This window comes from Rhinatrema bivittatum, chromosome 5, assembly GCF_901001135.1.
Source record: "Rhinatrema bivittatum chromosome 5, aRhiBiv1.1, whole genome shotgun sequence".
Classification (NCBI taxonomy): Eukaryota; Metazoa; Chordata; class Amphibia; order Gymnophiona; family Rhinatrematidae; genus Rhinatrema; species Rhinatrema bivittatum.
Genome location: NC_042619.1, coordinates 84,331,413 through 84,353,806, shown reverse-complemented (window position 1 = coordinate 84,353,806; position 22,394 = coordinate 84,331,413). Strand labels below are relative to the sequence as shown.

The window sequence follows — 22,394 nt, the reverse complement described above, 5'->3', positions numbered from 1 at the left end:
AATCCAGGGGAACAGGCTCTGCATACCCTTGACTGTAAACGGGCTCTAGCTTTCTATCTAGACCGTACACTTGCCCACAGGAAGAGCACTCAGTTATTCATCTCTTTCCATCACAACAAATTAGGGCAACCTGTGGGTAAGCAGACTCTCTCCTCCTGGTTGGTGGACTGCATATCTTTTTGCTACAAGCAAGCAGGCATTCCTTTTCAAGACCGTGTTAAAGCACACTCTGTGAGGGCCATGGCAACTTCAGTAGCACACCTAAGATTGGTGCCGCTTCCTGACATTTGCAGGGCTGCCACCTGGAGCTCTCTCCATACCTTCGCAGCCCACTATTGCTTGGACAAAGCCGGAAGACAAGATTCCATCTTCGGCCAGTCTGTCCTGCGTAACCTATTTCCAACATGACGTACCAACACCCTTCCGCCTGCCCGGAGAGGTTCAGGATGCCCTCTACCAAATTCCACCCCAGTTGTTGTGCCTGTTGCACGCCGTTGGGTACATTTGGTGCATGTTCGGACATCCTCAGCTCGGTACTCACCCATATGTGAGGACTACCATCCTGCTTGTCCTGTGAGAAAGCAAGTGTTGCTTACCTGTAACAGGTGTTCTCACAGGACAGCAGGATGTTAGTCCTCACGAAACCCGCCCGCCACCCTGCGGTGTTGGGTTTGTAATGTTTTGTTGTTTTATTTTTTCGGCACTGCCTGTAGCTTTCCTTAGTGCCATGCTGGGCATGCCCAGTAGGGGTCAGCCAACGTTCTGGAAACTTTGATAGAAGTTTTCCGTGATTGGGCTCCATCCTGATGATGTCACCCATATGTGAGGATTAACATCCTGCTGTCCTGTGAGAACACCTGGTACAGGTAAGCAACACTTGCTATCCTTCAGCCACTTAACCTTTCTGAATCAGTTTCCCGTGTCCTGATTGCTTCACGGAAGCCTTCCACGAGAAAATCCTACCTTTACAAATGGAACAGGTTTCAGTCATGGTGCTCTTCTCAATCTCTTGACCCCTTTACCTCTCCAGTCACGAAGTTTCTAGACTGTCTTTGGCACTTGTCGGAGTCAGGTCTAAAAACTTCCTCCATCAGAATGCATGTTAGTGCGGTGGCCGTCTTCCATAAAGGTGTTGGAGATGTTCCTATATCAGTACAACCCCTTGTAACACGTTTTCTGAAGGGCTTGCTTCACCTCAAGCCTACACTGCGTCCTCCGGCCCCTTCTTGGGACCTCAACCTGGTATTAGGAAGGCTTATAAAACCACCATTCGAGCCTCTCCAATCCTGGGAACTTCGTTATCTCACATGGAAAGTGATATTCGTTTTGGCAATCACTTCGGCTAGCAGAGTTAGTGAGTTAGAGGCCCTAGTTACCTATCCGCCTTACACTAAACCTCTGCAAGACCGGACAGTACTCCGCACTCACCGTATGTTCTTGCCTAAGGTAGTGTCAGAGTTTCATCTCAATCAATCCATTATACTACCTACCTTTTTTCCCAGGACCCATTCCAATCCAGGAGAGCAGGCTCTGTATACCCTTGACTGTAAACAGGCTCTAGCGTTCTACCTAGACTGTACAGCTGCCCACAGGACAAGCACTTAATTGTTTGTCTCTTTCCATTCCACCAAATTGGGGCAGCCTGTGGGTAAGCATACTCTCTCTTCCTGGTTAGCAGACTGCATGTCCTTTTGCTATCAGCAAGCAGGCATTCCACTTCAAGACCGTGTTAAGGCACACTCTGAGGGCCATGGTGACTTCAGTAGCACACCTACGTTCGGTGCCGCTTCCTGACATTTGCAGGGCTGCTACCTGGAGTTCTCGCCATACCTTTACAGCCCACTATTGCTTGGACAAGGCCGGAAGACAAGATTCCATCTTCGGCCAATCTGTCCTGCGTAACCTATTCACAACTTGACGTACCAACACCCTTCCACCTGCCCGTTAGGGTTCAGGATGCCCTCTACCAAATTCAACCCCAGTTGTTGTGCCTGTTGCACGTCTTAGGTACATTTAGTGCATACTCGGACATCCTCAGCTCGGTACTCACCCATATGTGAGGACTAACATCGTGCTTGTCCTGTGAGAAAGCAAATGTTGCTTACCTATAACAGGTGTTCTCACAGGTCAGCAGGACCGACGTGATATCTTTGATGAGCGGCGGTATATAAAAAAATTATAAATAAAATAAATAAATAAATAAATCCTTATGAAACCTGCCCACCACCCTGCGGTGTTGGGTTCGTTACGTTTCTTATTTTATTTTTCGGCACTTCCTGTAGCTTTTTAAACAAGACTGAAGGGAGACCCCTGCTGGCTGCAGGGTTAGTGCCATGCTGGGCATGCCCAGTAGGGGCCAGTCAAAGTTCTAGAAACTTTGACAAAAGTGTTCCGTGTTTGGGCTCCATCCTGTGATGTCACCCATATGTGAGGACTAACATCCTGCTGTCCTGTGAGAACACCTGTTACAGGTAAGCAACATTTGCTATTTCTGGCTTTATCTTCACCTTCCTACAATTAAGGCGGCCATATACTTGTCCCTGCTTTTTTAAATCTTAATACTTTTTTGCTGCTGCCACTACTACTACTAGTACTATGTAAGTTTGCTCTATGCATTTGCCACCTTGTGTTTGTACATAGCAAAGGCCTGTTGTGCAGCTGTGATCACACAGACTCCAACATAGTTTGTGATAAATTTATTCCAGAATTCATGTTTTTGTATTTATCAGCGAAATTGTTTCATATGCTCCCTAAAATTGGATTATTTTCAACTCTGTTTTCTTCATTTAAAATAAAGAAATAATATAAAGCTTGCATAAATTCTTGGAAAATATTAGTGTTAAGAAAAGAAAGAATTCAGAGACATGACTTTGGCAATGATTTCCAGCATGGATTAATAGAAATGGTATGTATGGGTGTGAGGGCATTTCTGTTTGGATGCGTCGGGGATAGAGGGCCATGTGTATATGAAGGGGCATGCATAGGAGATATGTACATGGGAGATGGTTATGGGAAATGTATGCAGGAGAGTGTGGGTGTGTGCATGGGAATATGTGGGAGAATGTGAATGTGTTTAGGTATGTGAGGAGTTGTGTATAGGCAATTGTGTGGTGTGTGTTTTTTGGGATATGGGTGTGTAAGTAGAAGGTGTGATTGCATACTTTTGAAATATGGGGGAGGTCACTTTGAAGTGCCTTCCGGTGCTATCCTTCACCAGCTGCTTTGGTAGACTTTCTCTGACTCTACCGGTATTGCTCTTTACCAAAGTGCTGGAAGAGTGGGGATGGGCGAAGGGAGAGATGATTTTGGACTGGAGCACTGGTCAACATTTTTCAGCCTGTGTTTCCCATAGAAAGCATTGGGAATTATGGATGAAGTGACGTCAGCCTCACCAAATGGCTGCTTAGAACTGAAGCTCCGCGGGGCTGAAATAAAAAGGTGGTAATTTCTCCCCTCCGGGGTACCCCCAATCGCGTAAAAATTATCTCGGGGGCTGGGACAAGCAACCATGACCTCCCGACGGCGAACTGTAGATTTGGCCGAATTTTCTTACAGCGGCAACGCCACGCACAATAAAACGGCGGGTGCCGAGGAGAACGAGGGGGCCAGGAGGAGCATGAGCCAGCCGGGATGACAAGGAGCGTTGGAGTGGAGTCGGGGCTCACCCGCACAGAATTTGTGGCCTGGCTTGCGGATATTAAAAAGGGAATTGCCGCGCTTAAAACGGAGATACAGGACGCGATTGGGGACCTGAGGAAGGAGTTAGGAGACTTGGGAGATCGGGTCCATGAACTGGAGCAGACGGCTGAGGAGCAGGCCTCATCAGTGACGCAGCAAATAAAGGACATCCAATCTCTCAGGCAAACCACTGAGGAGCTCACCTCCAAATTAGAAGACTTGGAAAACCGCAACAGAAGGCAGAACATCAGAATTAGAGGGGTGCCAGAGGAAGAAGGTGACACCAACTATGTTAAGCTGGTACAGGACATCTGCCGTGCAATTCTGCATATGGAGGGCACCCCCAGACTTTGGAAAGGAAATACTGATTGACCTGGCTCACCGGGCTCTGGGCAAACCTGTCAACAATCAGCCCAGGGACATAATTGCATGCCTGCATAATTTTACAGTGAAGGATGCGATCATGGATAAAGCGAGGACCCTGGGGAACGTTCTGTGGAAAGGAACTAAAATCCAGCTATTTAGTGATCTCTCCACCATCACCCTGCAGAAGAGGAAAGCTATGAAGTACATAACAGACAGCCTGAGGACGGGCAACATCCGTTACAGGTGGCTTTATCCATTTAGTATCACGTTTGCCATCAGTGGCCACTCCTGCACTGCTTGGTCAGTGGAAGCGGCGGAATAATTCCTCAGGCAGGAAGGAATTGAAGTTCAAAGTCCTCAGGAGCCACCGAGAGGCACCTCGCGCAAAGACACCACCCGCTGGTAGAGGGCTGGCAAAGGTGGCAAGCGGTTAAGAAGAAACTCCGGAGGCATCAACACGCAGCAAGATACACCGCCCTGAGTTATTTGGAGGCCTACTGTGCCAGTTTCTCCCATTCAAAAGTTTGGTATTGGGACTGTTAGAGTTGGGTGTTGAAAAGAGTTGGAATAATTGTATTACCACATGTCAGCTAACATGTTATTAGGCCATGTGATGTGACGTCATTCCTCGCGAACAAGGCAAGGGTGAGGGGGTAGCCTCACTTATAGATGGCTATGGGGTGGGGGGGGGGGGGGTTTGCTGGGATTTAAGATGGGACTCTGAGTGAGGGTGGCTTACAGATAGGGGTAATTGGGGAGAGGGAAATTGGCATTCCGATGTAACTCGTAAGAACCTACTTTACAGAAATGATGGATGAGATATTTAATGTTAAGGGGCTAAACCATCCACGGAAGCGGCAATTACTATTTGAGGAGGCTAATAGGCTTAGAGCATCTGTTCTTTTCCTACAAGAAACACATTTTCTTAAAAAATATGAACGACTAATATGTAATAAAAACTACCTCCAAATCTATTTAGCTTCTAACACAGAGAACATAAGAACATAAGAAAATGCCATAGTGGGTCAGACCAAGGGTCTATCAAGCCCAGCATCCTGTTTCCAACAGTGGCCAATCCAGGCCATAAGAACCTGGCAAGTACCCAAAAACTAAGTCTATTCCATGTTACCATTGCTAATGGCAGTGGCTATTCTCTAAATGAACTTAATAGCAGGTAATGGACTTCTCCTCCATGATCTTATCCAATCCTTTTTTAAACATAACTATACTAACTGCACTAACCACATCCTCTGGCAACAAATTCTAGAGTTTAATTTGCGTTGAGTGAAAAAGAACTTTCTCCGATTAGTTTTAAATGTGCCACATGCTAACTTCATGGAGTGCCCCCTAGTCTTTCTGTTATCCGAAAGAGTAAATAACCGATTCACATCTACCTGTTCTAGACCTCTTTCTATTATCCGAAAGAGTAAATAACCGATTCACATCTACCCGTTCTAGACCTCTCATGATTTTAAACATTTCTATCATATCCCCCCTCAGCCGTCTCTTCTCCAAGCTGAAAAGTCCTAACCTCTTTAGTCTTTCCTCATAGGGGAGCTGTTCCATTCCCCTTATCATTTTGGTAGTCCTTCTCTGTACCTTCTCCATCGCAATTATATCTTTTTTGAGAATCGGCGACCAGAATTGTACACAGTATTCAAGGTGCAGTCTCACCATGGAGCGATACAGAGGCATTATGACATTTTCCGTTTTATTCACCATTCCCTTTCTAATAATTCCCAACATTCTGTTTGCTTTTTTGACTGCCGCAGCACACTGAACCGACGATTTCAATGTGTTATCCACTATGACGCCTAGATCTCTTTCTTGGGTTGTAGCACCTAATATGGAACCCAACATTGTGTAATTATAGCATGGGTTATTTTTCCCTATATGCATCACCTTGCACTTATCCACATTAAATTTCATCTGCCATTTGGATGCCCAATTTTCCAGTCTCACAAGGTCTTCCTGCAATTTATCACAATCTGCTTGTGATTTAACTACTCTGAACAATTTTGTGTCATCTGCAAATTTGATTATCTCTCTCATTGTATTTCTTTCCAGATCATTTATAAATATATTGAAAAGTAAGGGTCCCAATACAGATCCCTGAGGCACTCCACTGTCCACTCCCTTCCACTGAGAAAATTGTCCATTTAATCCTACTCTCTGTTTCCTGTCTTTTAGCCAGTTTGCAATCCACGAAAGGACATCGCCACCTATCCCATGACTTTTTACTTTTCCTAGAAGCCTCTCATGAGGAACTTTGTCAAACGCCTTCTGAAAATCCAAGTACACTACATCTACCGGTTCACCTTTATCCACGTGTTTATTAACTCCTTCAAAAAAGTGAAGCAGATTTGTGAGGCAAGACTTGCCCTGGGTAAAGCCATGCTGACTTTGTTCCATTAAACCATGTCTTTCTATATGTTCTGTGATTTTGATGTTTAGAACACTTTCCACTATTTTTCCTGGCACTGAAGTCAGGCTAACTGGTCTGTAGTTTCCCGGATCGCCCCTGGAGCCCTTTTTAAATATTGGGTTTACATTTCCTATCCTCCAGTCTTCAGGTACAATGAACCTTAAAGCCGAATTGTTAGATTGCAAGAAGGACAAACGCGGTCGTTATCTGGCTCTTGTGATATGATTGGACACTGTATTTGTTACCTTGCTCAATATTTATGCGCCTAATGTGAATCAAAGTGACTTTTTCATGTATATAGAGCAATCCTTGAGTGACTTTATACAGGGCTCGCTCATGATGGGGGGGGGGGGGGGGATTTCAACATCACAATGAACCCCAAATTAGACCAGAGCAATTTATCCAGGGACACGCTAAACACTCACAGGCATCGGTTAAAGATACTTATGGATACTTGGGGGGGTGCAGGATGTATGGTGGTGTAAAAATCCCACTGAAAGAGACTATTCCTTTTACTCCAGACCACATGGAACTTATTCCCGCCTGGATAAGTGGTTAGGTAGGAAGACTTGGATCATGAGTTGCAGGAGGATGAAAATGGGATCCATTACGTGGTCTGACCACGCTCCTGTTCTGGGATCCTTCTGCCTAATGGCAGAGAAGCGAGGGCAAAAATATTGGAGGTTGAATAATACCCTTCTCTCTAATAAATGAATACAGGAGGAAGTGAGGGAGGATATTAAAGATTATTTTCTCGCCAGTGATAACAGGGAGGTGAAACCCAGTATGGTATGAGAAGGTTTCAAGGTGGTAATGCATGGCAAATTAATTGCTTGGGCAGTGGCGCAGAAGAGGCTACGTCAGCTAGCCCAAGAAGAGTTGCTACTGGATATAGCCCAGCTGGAAAGGATTCATAAATCCCAGGGGGGGAATTGTACACTCTGGGCCCTAGATAGTAAGAGAAAGCAACTTCAAACTATTATGGATGGGGCCATACTTCATCAGATAGATAGGACTAAACACACTTATTACATCGAAGGAAATAGACCAGGAAAGTTGCTTGCGAGGCACTTGAAACAATAGGTCTCCCATAGCCAAATTTTAAAAATTAAGGATCTTTCTGGGTCTTATGTGATGGATAATGCTCACATACATGATAGGTTTGTACAATTCTATCAGGAATTATATACCAATGAGTCCCTGATTTCTGAAGGGGATATTGATATGTATTTGAGGGGCATCTCTCTCCCTGCCCTCTCCCTAGAGCAATCAGAAGCACTAGACGGCTTGATTCCCCAGGGTGAGATCTTTGCTGCTATATCCTCTCTTAAACCAAACAAAGCTCCAGGGTTAGACGGCTTTTCTGGGTTCTTTTATAAAAAGTATAATGATCTCCTTATACCTCACTTGCAAAAGGTATATAATGAGTTATTAAAAGACCTGGCTCTTCCTTCTTCAATGAACCTGGCCGGTATTATGGTGCTACTGAAGCCAGGTAAGGATAAATCTTTATGTGGCTCTTACCGACCTATTTCCCTCCTTAACTTGGACTTAAAATTATTAGCAAAACTTCTAGCTAGTAAACTCAATAGGGTGCTGCCCCTTCTAGTCCATGTTGATCAAGCGGGATTTATTCCGGGCTGGCAAATGGGGGACAACATCTGCAAAATAGTAAATCTTATATGGAAGGCTAGAGAAAGCAAGACACCTGCCGTCTTAATGGCGGTAGATGCAGAAAAGGCCTTTGATAGAGTCCACTGGGGATTCTTGTTTAAGGTCTTAAAGTATGGCTGGGAGAAAACATTTGGACATGGTTGAAAGCAGTGATTGCCTCTCCTCAGGCCTGTATTAAGGTCAACAGAGAGTACTCGAACATGTTTGCCTTGGGCAGAGGAACTAGACAGGGGTGTCCATTGTCACCCCTGCTTTTTTGCTCTTTTTATGGAGTCTTTAGCAACTACCATACGAAATGCTTCGGATATAGGGGGCATACAAGTAGGGGAACAACAATATAAAATATATCTCTGTTTTCGGTGGCCCACCCGCAGTTGACATTGCCTGGGCTAATGCGGGAACTGGAGAGGTTCAGTAAGATCTTGGACTTTAAAGTGAATATGTCCAAATCAGAAATTTTAAATATTTCACTGTCCCAGGATCAGGTTTTGAGACTCAAATCGTATTTCCCTTTTAAATGGGCACCACAAAGTATTAAGTATCTGGGAATACAGTTATGTGCAGACTGGACACAGCTATTTAAATTAAATTACTTACCAATGATGGCGATTTGGACATATGGGGCCCCTATGCTATGTCTTGGATGGGCCGTATGGCGGCTATTAGAATGACGGTCCTCCCAAGGTGGCTTTATCTTTTTCAGACGCTACCATTAGAAGTCCCACTTAAATTTTTGAAAACACTGCATACTAAGATTTTCCATTATATTTGGCGGAGAAGGCCACCACGCGTGGCGCGACTGATCTTGTTTAGGGCTAAGAAATTGGAAGGGCTAGCTGTGCCCAACTTCATGCAATATTACCATGCAGCCCAGTTAAGAATAGTTTGAGTGGTCCTCACAGGTTTATATTAAACAGTGGGTCAATATAGAACAACATGGAGTTCGGGAATGACTATACACTCGGCTGTGGGGGTCTTCCACCGAAGGAGGGTTTTAGTAGGGTGGAGAACCCGTTTACTAAATGGTCCCTGCAGCTATGGGATAGAAGGCGGGGTACATTAATGGGTCAAGCACAGTGACGCCGATGCTACCCCTGGGTACATATAAAGGGGCATTTCTGGTTATGGAGATGGGGAATATTTTTCAGCAATGGGATTCCAGGAGTCTCTGGCGATGTGGTCAATTGTTTGAGAATTGTAAATTATTGTCTTTTTCTGAGCAACAACAGTGATTCTCTCTCCCAGATAATGAATATTTCCATTACCTCCAAGTGCAACATTGTGTTACTTGCCGGTCATTGCAACCATATGTGATCAGGGAAAAATCTTAACTTTGAAGCAATGTGTTTTCAGCATACTATGGGTAAGGGGCTTATTTCCAATATTTATCAATGGCTTGGGTCTACGTCCTCTGCTCCCAGCCTGAGTCAAAAGAAGTGGGAGAGGGATTGGGGATCAACCTGGACTGAGAAACAATAGTCTAGCTGCCATATGCATATTGCCAAAAGCTCTATTTCCGCTGATGCAGTTGAAACTAATTATAAATTGTTATATCGATGGTATCTCTCACCTGCTAAATTGAATAGGATATATCCTACTCGGGATAATAAGTGCTGGAGACAATGCAATCAAGAAGGCTCCTTTTATCATGTTTGGTGGCTGTGCCCTAAGATCTCACTATACTGGAGGTGGATTGAAGGAGTTATTAAGCAGATGACTTTAATGGACGTATTATGCAATCCCCAAATTTATCTTCTTTCAGCCTACCCTGGGTCGTGGGTGCCAAACTTAAGAACCCTTATTAACCAGATCTTGTGTGTGGCATGTCAGGTAATCGCTACCTATTGGCAACAGATAGCCTCACCGCCATTGGAAGATGTGATACAATGATTGTGGATGGTACACTATTGATATTATTTGACAGCCACCCAAAATGACACAGTGGAGAAACATTTTCAAGTTTGGGAGCCATTTCTGCGATGGTATAATAGTCTCTAACTTTTGAGAGAAGCAACAGGTGGTCTCCCAGGATTTATGCTGTATGGTACCCCGGAGCCATTAGCTAGAGGAGACGGATTTATCTTGTCAGTCTTTCATTTAACATATTTGGTTAAGTCCACATTCACATCTGTGACAATATTAGGGTTCTTTTTCGCCTTGTGTGATCATGATCATAAACTGGATGCCAGACTTCTCGATCCTCGGATGTGCCAGCTCAGCCACGAAAGGAGTTATGAAGCAGAAGGAGGGGGGGGAACGGGGGGGGGTGTATTGTAATGACCTCGGATTGGCAAGCTTAACGTGGTTTATGGAATGATAACTTATGTTTTCTTGTGATACTGTGTTATATGCAATTTAGAGCTCATGTAGGCATTCATGCCAATATGTATCAAAACATCAATAAAAAAAAAAAGAAAGCATTGGGAATTACTTTGGAGGCTTGATTCTCTGAAAATACTGACCCAATGTTTCTTGTTTTCAAACTAGTCTTCTGAGATATTCATATTTACTTCTAGCATGCCAAATTTGTTGAATTATTGTCGTTATTTTGACAATGGATCGGCAGACAGATGGTTATTGATCCCTTTTATATAATTCTTTCCAACATTCCTTCTGTTGGAGAGCATAAAAACAAGCTGTTAATCCCAGTTTATTCTGCAAGTATTATTGTGGTTTATCAGATTCTAGCCTGTCAACATGAAGATATTAGAATTTTTGATGAAATCCATACTTAAAAACAACTGTTAATTCAGAGCATATGCTTTAGTAGTACTGCCTAGTGGTTTTATAGTGTCACATTATTTACCAGTATACATGTTTATGTAAGACCTTGGTAATACAAATGCCTTTCTATAAAGAACAGGATTTTTTCCTATTTGCAATAATTACAATATCATAAGCAATAAAATAAAACTTACAAACTATGGTAAATACCTACAGAAACAATTTATAAAGTATATTACAGAAGTGTACAAGAAGAAGAAAAATAATTCTGCAAATTCTCTATAAGCTAAAGGGGAATTGAATAATCCAGGAAATAATGGACCAGAAAGAGGCTAGGAAACTAGATAACAAACACAAAAGCCTTGCACATCTCACTGAGACAAGGGATCGGATGTTCTCTGTTGTGGATACTTTTCTTTGGATTGACTTCTGGTATTGAAATCTTACTGCAGTTCACAGTAGGCTTCTAGAGATTCTGGAGGAACAGTCCTGACATTGACACTCCTTTAGCTGCATTTTGTACTGGTGGTACCAGTTTCAAATGAATGAAGCAGAACTACAAATAGCAAAGTGCATAATAATGTAATTTTAAAAACTGGTCCACTTCATAGATTTGGGCATTATCTTGCTATACTTAAAACAGCTTTGGTTACATTTAATGTAATTTTTTTTCATAATGCATATATCAGGAACTACAGAAAGACCTTTCCAGACTGGGAGCCTAGGCATCTAAATGGCAGATGAAATTGAATGTGGACAAGTACAATATGTACAGAGGGAAAAATAATTCAAACTATAGGTACATATTAGGAGTGATCACCTAGGAAAAGGTCTTGGAGTCATTGTGGACAATACATAGAAATTCCCAGCTCAGTATACAGTATTGGTAAAAAAAACAATGTTAGGAATGATTCAGAAAAAAATGTAGAATAAAACGGAGAATAGAGCAATTCCTCTGTAGAGATCTGTGGTGCCACCACATCTTGAGTACTGTATGCAATTCCGGTCACCCCCATCTCTATTATTACTGGCATCAGTAGCATGGGATCTTCTTAGTATTTGGGTACTTGCCAGGTTCTTGTGGCCTGGTTTGGCCTCTGTTGGAAACAGGATGCTGGCCTTGATGGGTCCTTGGTCTGACCCAGCATGGCAATTTCTTATGTTCTTATGTTCTTAAGAAAGACACAATGGAACTAGAAAAGGTACAGAAAAAGGCAGCAAAATTGATAAAGATAATTGAACAGTTTCCTTATGAAAGAAGGCTAAACAGGTAAGGGTTCTTTAACACGGAGAAGAGACAATTGAAAGGGGATATGTAAGAGGTATATAAAGCATGAGTGGGTGGAAATAGGACTAGGAGAAATGCCTTGGAAGTAATAGTTATCAGATTTAAAACAAATTGTATGTTGCCTGAAAAAATATTTTCTCCAGTCAAGATGTAGATAAGGGGTATGGACAAGTTCCTGCAGGGAAAGTCCATTAACCATTATTTGCCAGGTAAACAGAGCAAACCAAGCAGTGGTGGCCTGGATTGCAAACTGGTTGACGGACAGAAGACAACGTGTGATGGTAAATGGAACTCTCTCTGAAGAGAGAGCGGTTTTAAGCGGTGTACCGCAAGGATCGGTGTTGGGACCGGTCCTGTTCAATATCTTTGTGAGTGCCATTGCAGATGGGATAGAAGGTAAGGTTTGTCTTTTTGCGGATGACACTAAGATCTGCAACAGAATGGACACACCGGAAGGAGTGGAGAGAATGAGACGGGATTTAAGGAAGCTGGAAGAGTGGTCGAAGATATGGCAGCTAAGATTCAGTGCCAAGAAGTGCAGAGTCATGCATATGGGGAGTCGAAATCCAAATGAACTGTATTCGATGGGGGGAGAAAGGCTGATGTGCACGGAGCAGGAGAGAGACCTTGGGGTGATAGTGTCTAATGATCTGAAGTCGGCGAAACAATGTGACAAAGCGATAGCTAAAGCCAGAAGAATGCTGGGCTGCCTAGAGAGAGGAATATTGAGTAAGAAAAGGGAAGTGATGATCCCCTTGTACAAGTCCTTGGTGAGGCCTCACCTGGAGTACTGTGTTCAGTTCTGGAGTCCGTATCTCCAAAGAGACAGAGACAAGATGGAGGTGGTCCAGAGAAGGGCGACCAAAAAGGTGGAGGGTCTTCATCAAATGACTTATGAGGAGAGATTGAAGAATCTAAATATGTACACCCTGGAGGAGAGGAGAAACAGAGGTGATATGATACAGACTTTCAGATACTTGAAAAGTTTTAATGATCCAAAGACAACGACAAACCTTTTCCATCGGGGAAAAAAAATCAACAGAACCAGAGGTCATAATTTGAAGCTCCAGGGAGGAAGACTCAGAACCAATGTCAGGAAGTATTTCTTCACGGAGAGGGTGGTGGATGCCTGGAATGCCCTTCCAGAGGAAGTGGTGAAGACCAGAACTGTGAAGGACTTCAAAGGGGTGTGGGATAAACACTGTGGATCCATAAAGTCTAGAGGACGTGAATGAAGAGTGGGTGGCTCACGGGAATGACAGCTACTACCTGGAGATAATACCCTTATTCAATAAACATACACACGGTTAATGCGACTCCAACATTGCTCTAAGCTTCAACGGCAAGAGGAAATGTGGAAAAAAGGATTTGCATTCACAAAAAAGCAGGGAGTAGCTTGCTTGTTACGGTGGTTACTACCCCAAACCAAATAAGCCTGATACTTCACTTTCAATGCATATCCAGCATAGCTCTCTGCTTCAACGGCAGGGGAGAAAGACCGATACTTCACGCATATCCAGCATAGCTCTCTGCTTCAACGGCAGGGGAGAAAGACCGATACTTCACGCATATCCAGCATAACTCTCTGCTTCAACGGCAGGGGGAATGAAGAAAAGTGGATCTATATACAGACAACAACCAACAAGGACTGAATTACATAGTGTGGGTAAACAAATAAGCATGGGTGTAGCTTGCTTATTGCGGCGGTTACTACCCCTAACTAATTAAGCTAGATATTTCACTTAGATGCAGTTCCAACACTGCTTTCTACATTAATGGTGGGGGTGGAAGGGAAATAGAACCAAAAGGTTACTAAGAGCCAAGAAAAACAGATAAGTATGAGAGAAAAAAAGTATGAAGCTTGCTGGGCAGACTGGATGGGCCTTTGGCCTTCTTCTGCCGTCATTTCTATATATGTTTCTATGGAGAAAAAAGATGCCAATATTCAGTACTAGCAACTATCTCCTATGTAAAACTATGCGCAAAGAACCGTGCTTTGAGAAGCAGGGATGGAGCTCTCTTGTATCCCCGTCTCTTATTTCTTCTTTGAAGAATGTCTCATACCAAGAGGAAAGCCAAACTGAGGGAAAAGCCCTCAAACTGAGGAAAACTGAGCCAAACTGAGGAAAGCCCAGGCTTCCCTCTCAAGTGACTTATTCCAGCCTCGAATCGAGGGTTTCTTTACCTCCCCTCCCCCCCCTCACCACCACCACCAACACTAATGCCGGGTACAAGCACCATTGTAGGCACCGATGTTGAGTGAACGCCAGCACTGCAGGCTGATGAAACATCTCTGAGACCCGGCACACCTACAATGCCATCTCCCCCCTTTACCAAAATGCCAGGAGAAGTGGAGCCGAGGCCGGTAAGGCCCGCAATCAGTCGGACAATTCCAGCGGTAGTTACTGCTCACACTTTTGAGGTCTCATCAGAGGACTTAAGTGGCGGAGTTTCCTCTACTCTTGTTGAGGGAATTTTATCTGAAATTCTTTCAATGCAGACGTCTTTGTTGGCAACTGGAGGAGTCACTTTGGGAAACAATTTACTGAGTGAAGGCAGCTTGGAAATCAGGACATCTTTAGTTCCAAAGGTAATTTTAACTAAGCCGGTTGTTATTATATTGGATGCCATTTGGAGTGCTTTTCTCACTAACTAACATTTCCTTGGATACTAATCAATGTGTATTGGCTATTGATAAATCAGTTGCTTTACATGGGACTAAAATTGAAGCCTTGGACTCTCGAGTTTCCACAGTAGAGAAGATTCAACATGGTCTGGTTCAGTCAGATCTGATCCAATCTAAGAAGTTAGAGAATATTGTGAATGCCATGAGAAGTCTGAACCTGAGAGTTCTTAATCTTCCTGTTTTTAAGTTGATTTCATTGTTGGATCTCTTCAAGAATTATATTTCTCAAGTTCTTGAATGATAGAAATTTAGTCTTAAGATATTTCTTTTGTAACAGGTTATTGCCTTTTTATGGTCAAAAAGATATGGATATTTCCTGATATTACAAGAGTAACCCAAGATCGTAGGAAAAAATTCCTTGCTATGTGGTCTGAGGTTTTGTCCTTATGTGAACAGTTTATATTGAAATACACATGCAAATGTTTGTAAAGCATCTCATTGTTAACTATGTTTACTTTAAACCTTCTCAATTGAAATTATTCCTGGATTCTGACACCTAATTTAGCTCTCTGGATGTAGGCATTTGGAAAAATGGTGTTTGGTTTGCTTCTCTTTTCTTCTTTCTTTATTACAGTGTTAATCTCTTTTTTTCTTTCTTGGTCTCCCCTTTTTCAGACTATGTGAAAAAAGTGTGAACATATTTTTGTTTCTCTTTATGTTGATATAATATAATATTATCGTATGATATGATACTTTCTTCTACTAAACCTACTAAAATCTACTAAAACAGGTCTTTCAGGAGACATCGCGAAATGCGCTAGCACCTTGCCGCCCCGTAACGCAAGCTATCGCACGGCTTAACGCTACTGAAAAAGGTATAGTTAAAAGCGGCGTTAAGTCTGTGCGATAGCACTTCGCAGACTGGCAAACCCAGCCCACTCCCGCCCCTAATTCCTCCTCTTTTTCGGATTTGCATCGCACCATACGATATGGTGCTATCGCATGCGATAAGCCCTTAATGCATGCGAAAACGCCTTACCGCATTTTGATAAATGACCCCCTTAGTTAGGTATTAAAGTTTGTTGTTTTTTTTTTTTTATTGTTTAGAAATTATTTTATATACATTGTATTTCATGTGTATTTATAAATTGTATTTTAAAATGCTGTATTTAATTTGTATTTGTACAATATGTGGATAATTTTAAAAAGATTTATATGCTTAAAACTGCTTTTTTAAGCATATAAATGCACTTTGTGCATGAAAGTGGGCTTTTGAAAATTGCTAATAGGCTTGTTAATAGGTTTTACATGCAGTAAGTGCACTTTAAGGGCTGAATTTTAAAAACATTGTTCATGCTAAAAGGCCGATATACACAAGTATGTGGGTCAAGCGTGAAAAATTTGGAATAAATTTGAAAATGAAATTTTCCTCCCCCTGACCTAAACACTCCCAGGAACACCCCTTATGTGGATAAAAGTGTGCATGGTATGAAACAATGCATTTACTTTTAGCCATATAGAGGAAGAGATATTTTTAGACAGCCCTTTTAGCCAATAAATGAGGTGGTTCCCTAATACACATTTTACTCTCAGAAATTAATGCCTGCAACACACATTGAAGGTCATTTGGTGGTCCTTGAGAAATCCCACCTGTTATTTGGAACAAAAGTGGAAATATACATGTATATTTTACTTTAATAAAATATGGAATATGTGAGTAATGGCTACATCCACTCATATACAGTGTGCTACCTTTTACATATGTAACCTTTTGAAAAATCATCTTTTAGATTGTAAGCCCTATAGGGTCAAAGAAATACCTACTGTATATTAAAGTAATTCACCTTGAGCTACCAATAAAAAGTTGTAAGCTAAAATAAATATTAAATCAATAATTTCAGAAGTAAATAGCTTTAAAATTTTTCCTTAAATGGGGTTTTTCGCTTACTACTTTGTTTTCAGTAAAGTAGAGACCATTCACCATCACCTTCACCCAGTTTACAATCCATTGGCATATGCCCATACTGTCCTGCTTGCTTATCAATCCTTTATTTAGAATAGTCAAAAGCCTCGCTGAAGTCCAGAAAGGCAGCATCATCTTCAGTTCCCTGATCCATCACTTTTGTTACCTGATTAAAGAACTCCAACAAGTTCATCTAGCCAGATATTTCCCTTATGAAACCATGTTTGAAACCAGAACAGAAGTAATTTACGCGTGCCGGCCAGCTGTCGGCACATGCTTCCCTGGGAGTGCGACTAATGGCTGCTGCCCCGGCCAGCCTCCATCCCGCCCCGGCCCACCCCCTTTTCAGAGCATGGCACTTATTCACATACCGGGCTTTACGCACGTGGCTGGGCCCATTTGAAAATTCTCCCGGCACATAGGGCCCGGCCACGCGCATAAACCCCGGGATTTACGCGTGTGGGGGTTTTAAAATCTACCCTTAAGTGTTTTCAAATTGCTTGCCCCCCTATTCCTTTGTGTATCAGGAATACATGTGCTTTCTTCCAGTCTCTTGGAACCTCTCCCATCCTCATTAACAAGATGGGTAGAGCAGTAAGGGATGCTAACACTTTCTTGAGATCAATCAGTATCCTGGGGTATACACCATGGATCCCATGGGCTTATTCACCCTTGTTTGTTATTGATTTCATAATCTTCTAAAGGGAAATTACATTAATTGGCAACACTGAACCCTTGAATATCACCAGAATACTTATATCTGATACCTTTTAAAGGACAAACAAAACCTTTCAAGTGTTTGACAGTCTTCAATAAAGTTTAGGAAGGTCAAATTTTCCATGGAATAGGAAATTCAAGTATGAGGAGTCATGATGTAAAGTTATAGGGAGGAAGGTACAGAAGAAACTTGAGAAAATATTTACTGAGAGTTGTTGATGCATGGAACAGCTGACTGGCAAAAGTAGTGGCAACCAAAACCATGACAGAATTAAAAAATGCTTGAGACAGGCACAGAAAACAGTGATAAAGGGCCTGGGGGGTGTATAAGTGTGTGCATGTTGGAGAGGGATGGGGGCTGGTATTGGGGAGAGTAGCAGAAGATTTAAAGAAAGGAATATACTTTGGACAATAGTGGAGAGCTTTGGTGGGTGCAGGGTTGAAAGGTGTTGTGGTTTAGGCAATAGGAATTTGTATGCTCATCTACCCAAGTGATGAAAAAACAGAGACAAAGTCTCAGGCTGGGCAGACTGGATGGGCTAGTTTGTCTTTATCTGCCGCCATTTACTATTTATACTATATATTTATTGAAATTATTAAAAATCATATTGAACATAGTTCTGCCAGTTGAGTATGATTTACTACTTCAGCATAAGGAAGGAGAGGAATTGGCTAGATGTTCTGCAAACTCATGATTAATGAGAAAATGTTATTTTCCACTTTGTCTCCTTTTAACAATATATTTCTCCTCCACAAGATTTTATAATAATAAATCTTACACCCCAACTTTATAATCTCGAGCTTCCCAGTACTAGGTACAGTATTTTACTGTAATCTTAGAAGTCTAATAAAAAGAAACCTAAAGATAGATGAATGAAGTCTCTCTTGTTTAAATGTAGTGTATATAACTTAAAATATGATTATCAGTTGTGTTTGGCACTTCTCTTCAGTTATCATTGCTGTGTAGCTGATATATAAAGATTTAGTAGTAGTGCCAATAAATATGATTAATAGATGTCATATTTCCAAGTATGGCTGTGTAAAACGTGGTTCCCCTTGGCTTTAAAAGAAAAAAATAGACATGGGTTTAGACTGACTAGAGATGGAAATGTTAAAAAGGAGCTTTTTATTAAAAATAAATAAATAAAATTCCCTGTTTAGTTATGGAAAACCTAATTTTTTTTTTTGTAATCTAATTGCTAGCTTATTTCTTGTTAGGGATGCTTAACTATAATTTAGTTCACTCTATTTTCTAAGGAGATGTTTTATTTATTTTAGACATATTGAAAGAAAATATATCAAGTATATTTTATAGTTACAGAGGCATATAAATATAATATATCCAGAATCATGTACATGCACAGTGAGACAAATTGTACTGTTTCTTTGATACTGTGGTTCATAGAGAGCTCATAAGGTTGCTCTTCTAAGAAATATAAATACTGATTTAATCATAATTTTTTTTTTTATTAAGAAGGAAGATGATACCACTGATGAAATGGCAGAAAAGCAATCCATTCGAAAGCAGCGTTTCATGAAGTTTGCTTCCTTAGAATATGAAGGGGAGTATTTCATGACTCCAAGAGACTTCCTATTCTCGGTGATGTTTGAGCATATGGAACGTAAGTCAATCTTCCCTGTATATTTAAAAACAGACAAGAGTAGTGACTTGAGATCTAATAATGTCCAAACAGCCAGATGTGTATGAGGATTTTTCTCATTTTGTGTCCAAGGAAAATGTTCTAAGTACATCTGATCCCAGAAAGGACCTGTAGAGATAATCTGATGGCTAATGCAGAGTACAATCACCAATTTTCTTAAATATTTCTCTGGCAAGATTTAATAGAAAAACGTTATATTGTTACTAGAAACTCATTCCTTACTTCTGTAGATAGTTGTAGACTATTAAGAGGGAGGTCAATGTCAAAGATGTAGAAAAATATTGATCTCAAATAAAAGGACTGGTGCATCCTTGAAGAACTCCTTATTACTACTTCATCCACTTTTGTGTAACCACAGCTTCTAGAAGTAGAAAGATATATCTTTGCTGTTCACTTTTTGTTGGGTAAAGGTGAGCAAGCTTGGATGCCTGGGCTTCTATCTTTCTCCCTTCTATCCCAATCCTTATGACAACAGTACAAAAAATGCAATACAAGTAGTGTATCATACTTCAGAAATTGTTTCTAAGGGATTTTTTTTATATAATGCTCATCACAGCTATATTTGAATAAAGCTTCTATATTTGAAAAATTCTAACACTTTAATATTTAATAAGTACAATATCTATTATATAGTTAAGGAACAAAGAATAATTTTATGGTCATTTGATTTGTTAGATAAATGGAGTTTACTGTTTTTAAGATTTGTTAGAAGAGTACCTCCATGTTTTGTCATGTACAGGCCACAATGGGCTCTGGTCAGTGTTCTAAAAGACTCATATGATTTCCCATATCTTCTGACCTCCTCATTCACTCAGTCCCTCAGAGCCAGGAGAAAACATACCAAAGTGCCAGGCAAGGTACAGATGATACTGTGACTTAGTGATCCAAGCTCAAGCTTTATATTTGCACTTGAGCAATTTTTGAATGCCTACTGCCTATGAAATGGCTTACATTTTTCATATTTTTCTCTAGGGTATTTTTTAAGGTTTTCCATATCTTGGCAATTTTGGGACTCTTGAGCAGCTGAATCCTTTGCAATTGAAATTTTTGTTTGGAGGCACTTTTGTACTGCACTAACTAGATACCTTAGGCCATTCAGCATCCATGAGTAACCTGTTGGGTTATTTTACTGCTCACCATTATATATATTATTTATACCATAATTTAAACATAATGGTTTCTCAAATCCCACTGCTTGTGACCTTGGGTAAGTTGCCTCAGCATAAACTTAGATTGTGAGCCCACCGGAGATAGGGAAATACCTACAGTACCTAAATGAAATCAGCTTTGAAGTGCCTGAAAAGCAGAATATAAATCAAATAAATAAATATACTTGTAAAAATTAGTTTTAGTATATTTTCATTTGTTTTTCTTTTTTGGAAGTCTTGGGGGTAGGCGATTACAAGAACAAAAATAAGAGGATAAAGAAACCAATCTAGTTCTCTAGGGAGGTGGCTGAAAGAATAAAGGCAGTGATGGTAACTTTCAAACCAGCGCAATCACAGTGGATAGACCACTGTGATTGCGGACATACATCTGTCCACATCCAAGGATGTGGCCATTTTATAACAGACACACTCATATGCATGCATGTTATAAAATTGGCTGCATGCACGTGTGCCAAATTTTAAGTGGGTATACATGTGTGTACAAATCTGCTTCTACCATGTAAATCAGGGGATTTTAAAAGGGGCCTGCACTGGGAATTCCATTCCCAGTTTTACCAGTTCTTCCCCAGTTTGCCAAGTTAAGTGATAGGTCCTCCAAATCCCAGTAGTTTAATAGCCTTCACTCCCCCCAGTTAGCCCTGACCCTTAAAGCCCTGCAAGCTGCTTAGTTTTCTTTAATTTTTAATTTAAACATCATCCATAGCAGAAATAGTCACGTGGCAGGGGACCTCGGCACGTAAGTATTTATACGCACATCTCAGGTTCACGCCCAGACCATGCCCATTCCCTACTCCTTTTTGAAAACTTTTGAGATGTGCGCACAGGTGATATGCATGTATCTCAGCTGCTTTTAAAATCTGCTTGGTGCATGCAAGCCCGACTTATTTATACATCCCCTAAATAATGCGCACAATGGGCTTTTAAAATTTACCTCAGATACAGCATTCAAGAATTACAAAGGATCCCAAAAAGAGGAATACAAGGAAGACTATCTGGTGAAGCTGAAAGAGACAAAAAAAGAAATCAGGAATGCAAAAGATCAAAAGGAAGAAAGAATTTCCATAGAGGTAAAGCAAAGAGACATATTTTTCAGAGAAAGGAGGAAGGCCTGAGGTGGTATAGTAAAACTGATAGGTCACAAGGAACAATGTGTGGGAAAAAAATGCAGAAATAGCAGAAATATTAAACAAATATTTAGTTTGGTGTTCACTAAAGAAGACCCTGGAGAAGGACCATTGCTGGTTGACAAGATCATGGACGGGCGTGAGATAGATGCAACCTCATTTACAGAATATATGGGAAGAGCTAGAAACAATAAGTGGACAAGACCATGGGGCTGGATGAGGTACATCTCAGGATACTAAGGGAACTCAGAGATGTGCTGGCAGGTGTGCTGAAAGGCCTATTCAGTAGATTCCTGGAAATGAGTGGTGCTGCAGGTCTGGAGAAGAACGGGTGAGGTCTCACTGCATAAGAGTGGTAGCAGAGAGGAGGCTGGAAACTACATACTGGTTTGTCTCACCTCAGTGATGGGAAAATTAATGGAGATTCTGCTGAAGGAAAGGATAGTGAACCATCTACAATCCAGTAGGTTGCTGGACTCGAGGCAGCATGGATTCATCAGGGGAAGATCCTGTTAGACAAATCTGATTTATTTTTTTGATTGGGTAACTAGAGAACTAGATCAGGGAAGGGCACTTGATTGGATTTCAGCAAAGCTTTTGATACAGTCCCACATAGGAGGCTCATGAATAAAATGAGAAGCTTGGGAGTGGGTGCCAACGTGAGGGTGTGGATTACAAACTGGTTGACTGATAGGAGACAGCATGTATTGGTAAATGGAACCTACACTAAAGCGAGAACTGTGTTAAGTGGTGTGCCTCAAGGATCTGTTTTGGGACCGATCTTGTTCAATAACTTTGTGAGCAACACTGTAGAGGGGATAGAACCTAAAATTTGTCTTTTTGTGGATGATACTAAGATCTGCAACAGAGTGGACATGCCTGAAGAAATAGAGTGATTTAAGAAAGCTTGAAGAGTGGTCGAAGGTTTGGCAGCTAGGATTCAATTTCACGAAGTGCAGAGTCATGCATCTGGGGTACA

General features: G+C 41.4%; 1 protein-coding gene across 4 annotated transcripts in view; it reads left to right on the top strand.

Moving 5' to 3' along the window:
- The window catches only part of MICU2 (mitochondrial calcium uptake 2), a 537,628-nt gene that overhangs the window by 239,578 nt on the left and 275,656 nt on the right, over window positions 1-22,394 (top strand). For 3 of the 4 annotated variants that reach the window (XM_029602534.1, XM_029602535.1, XM_029602537.1), the window contains exon 2: window positions 18,936-19,083. In XM_029602534.1, the coding sequence (XP_029458394.1) occupies window positions 18,936-19,083 (148 nt within the window). The remainder of the gene's footprint in view (window positions 1-18,935; window positions 19,084-22,394) is intronic. The other variant, XM_029602536.1, reaches the window with a different exon arrangement.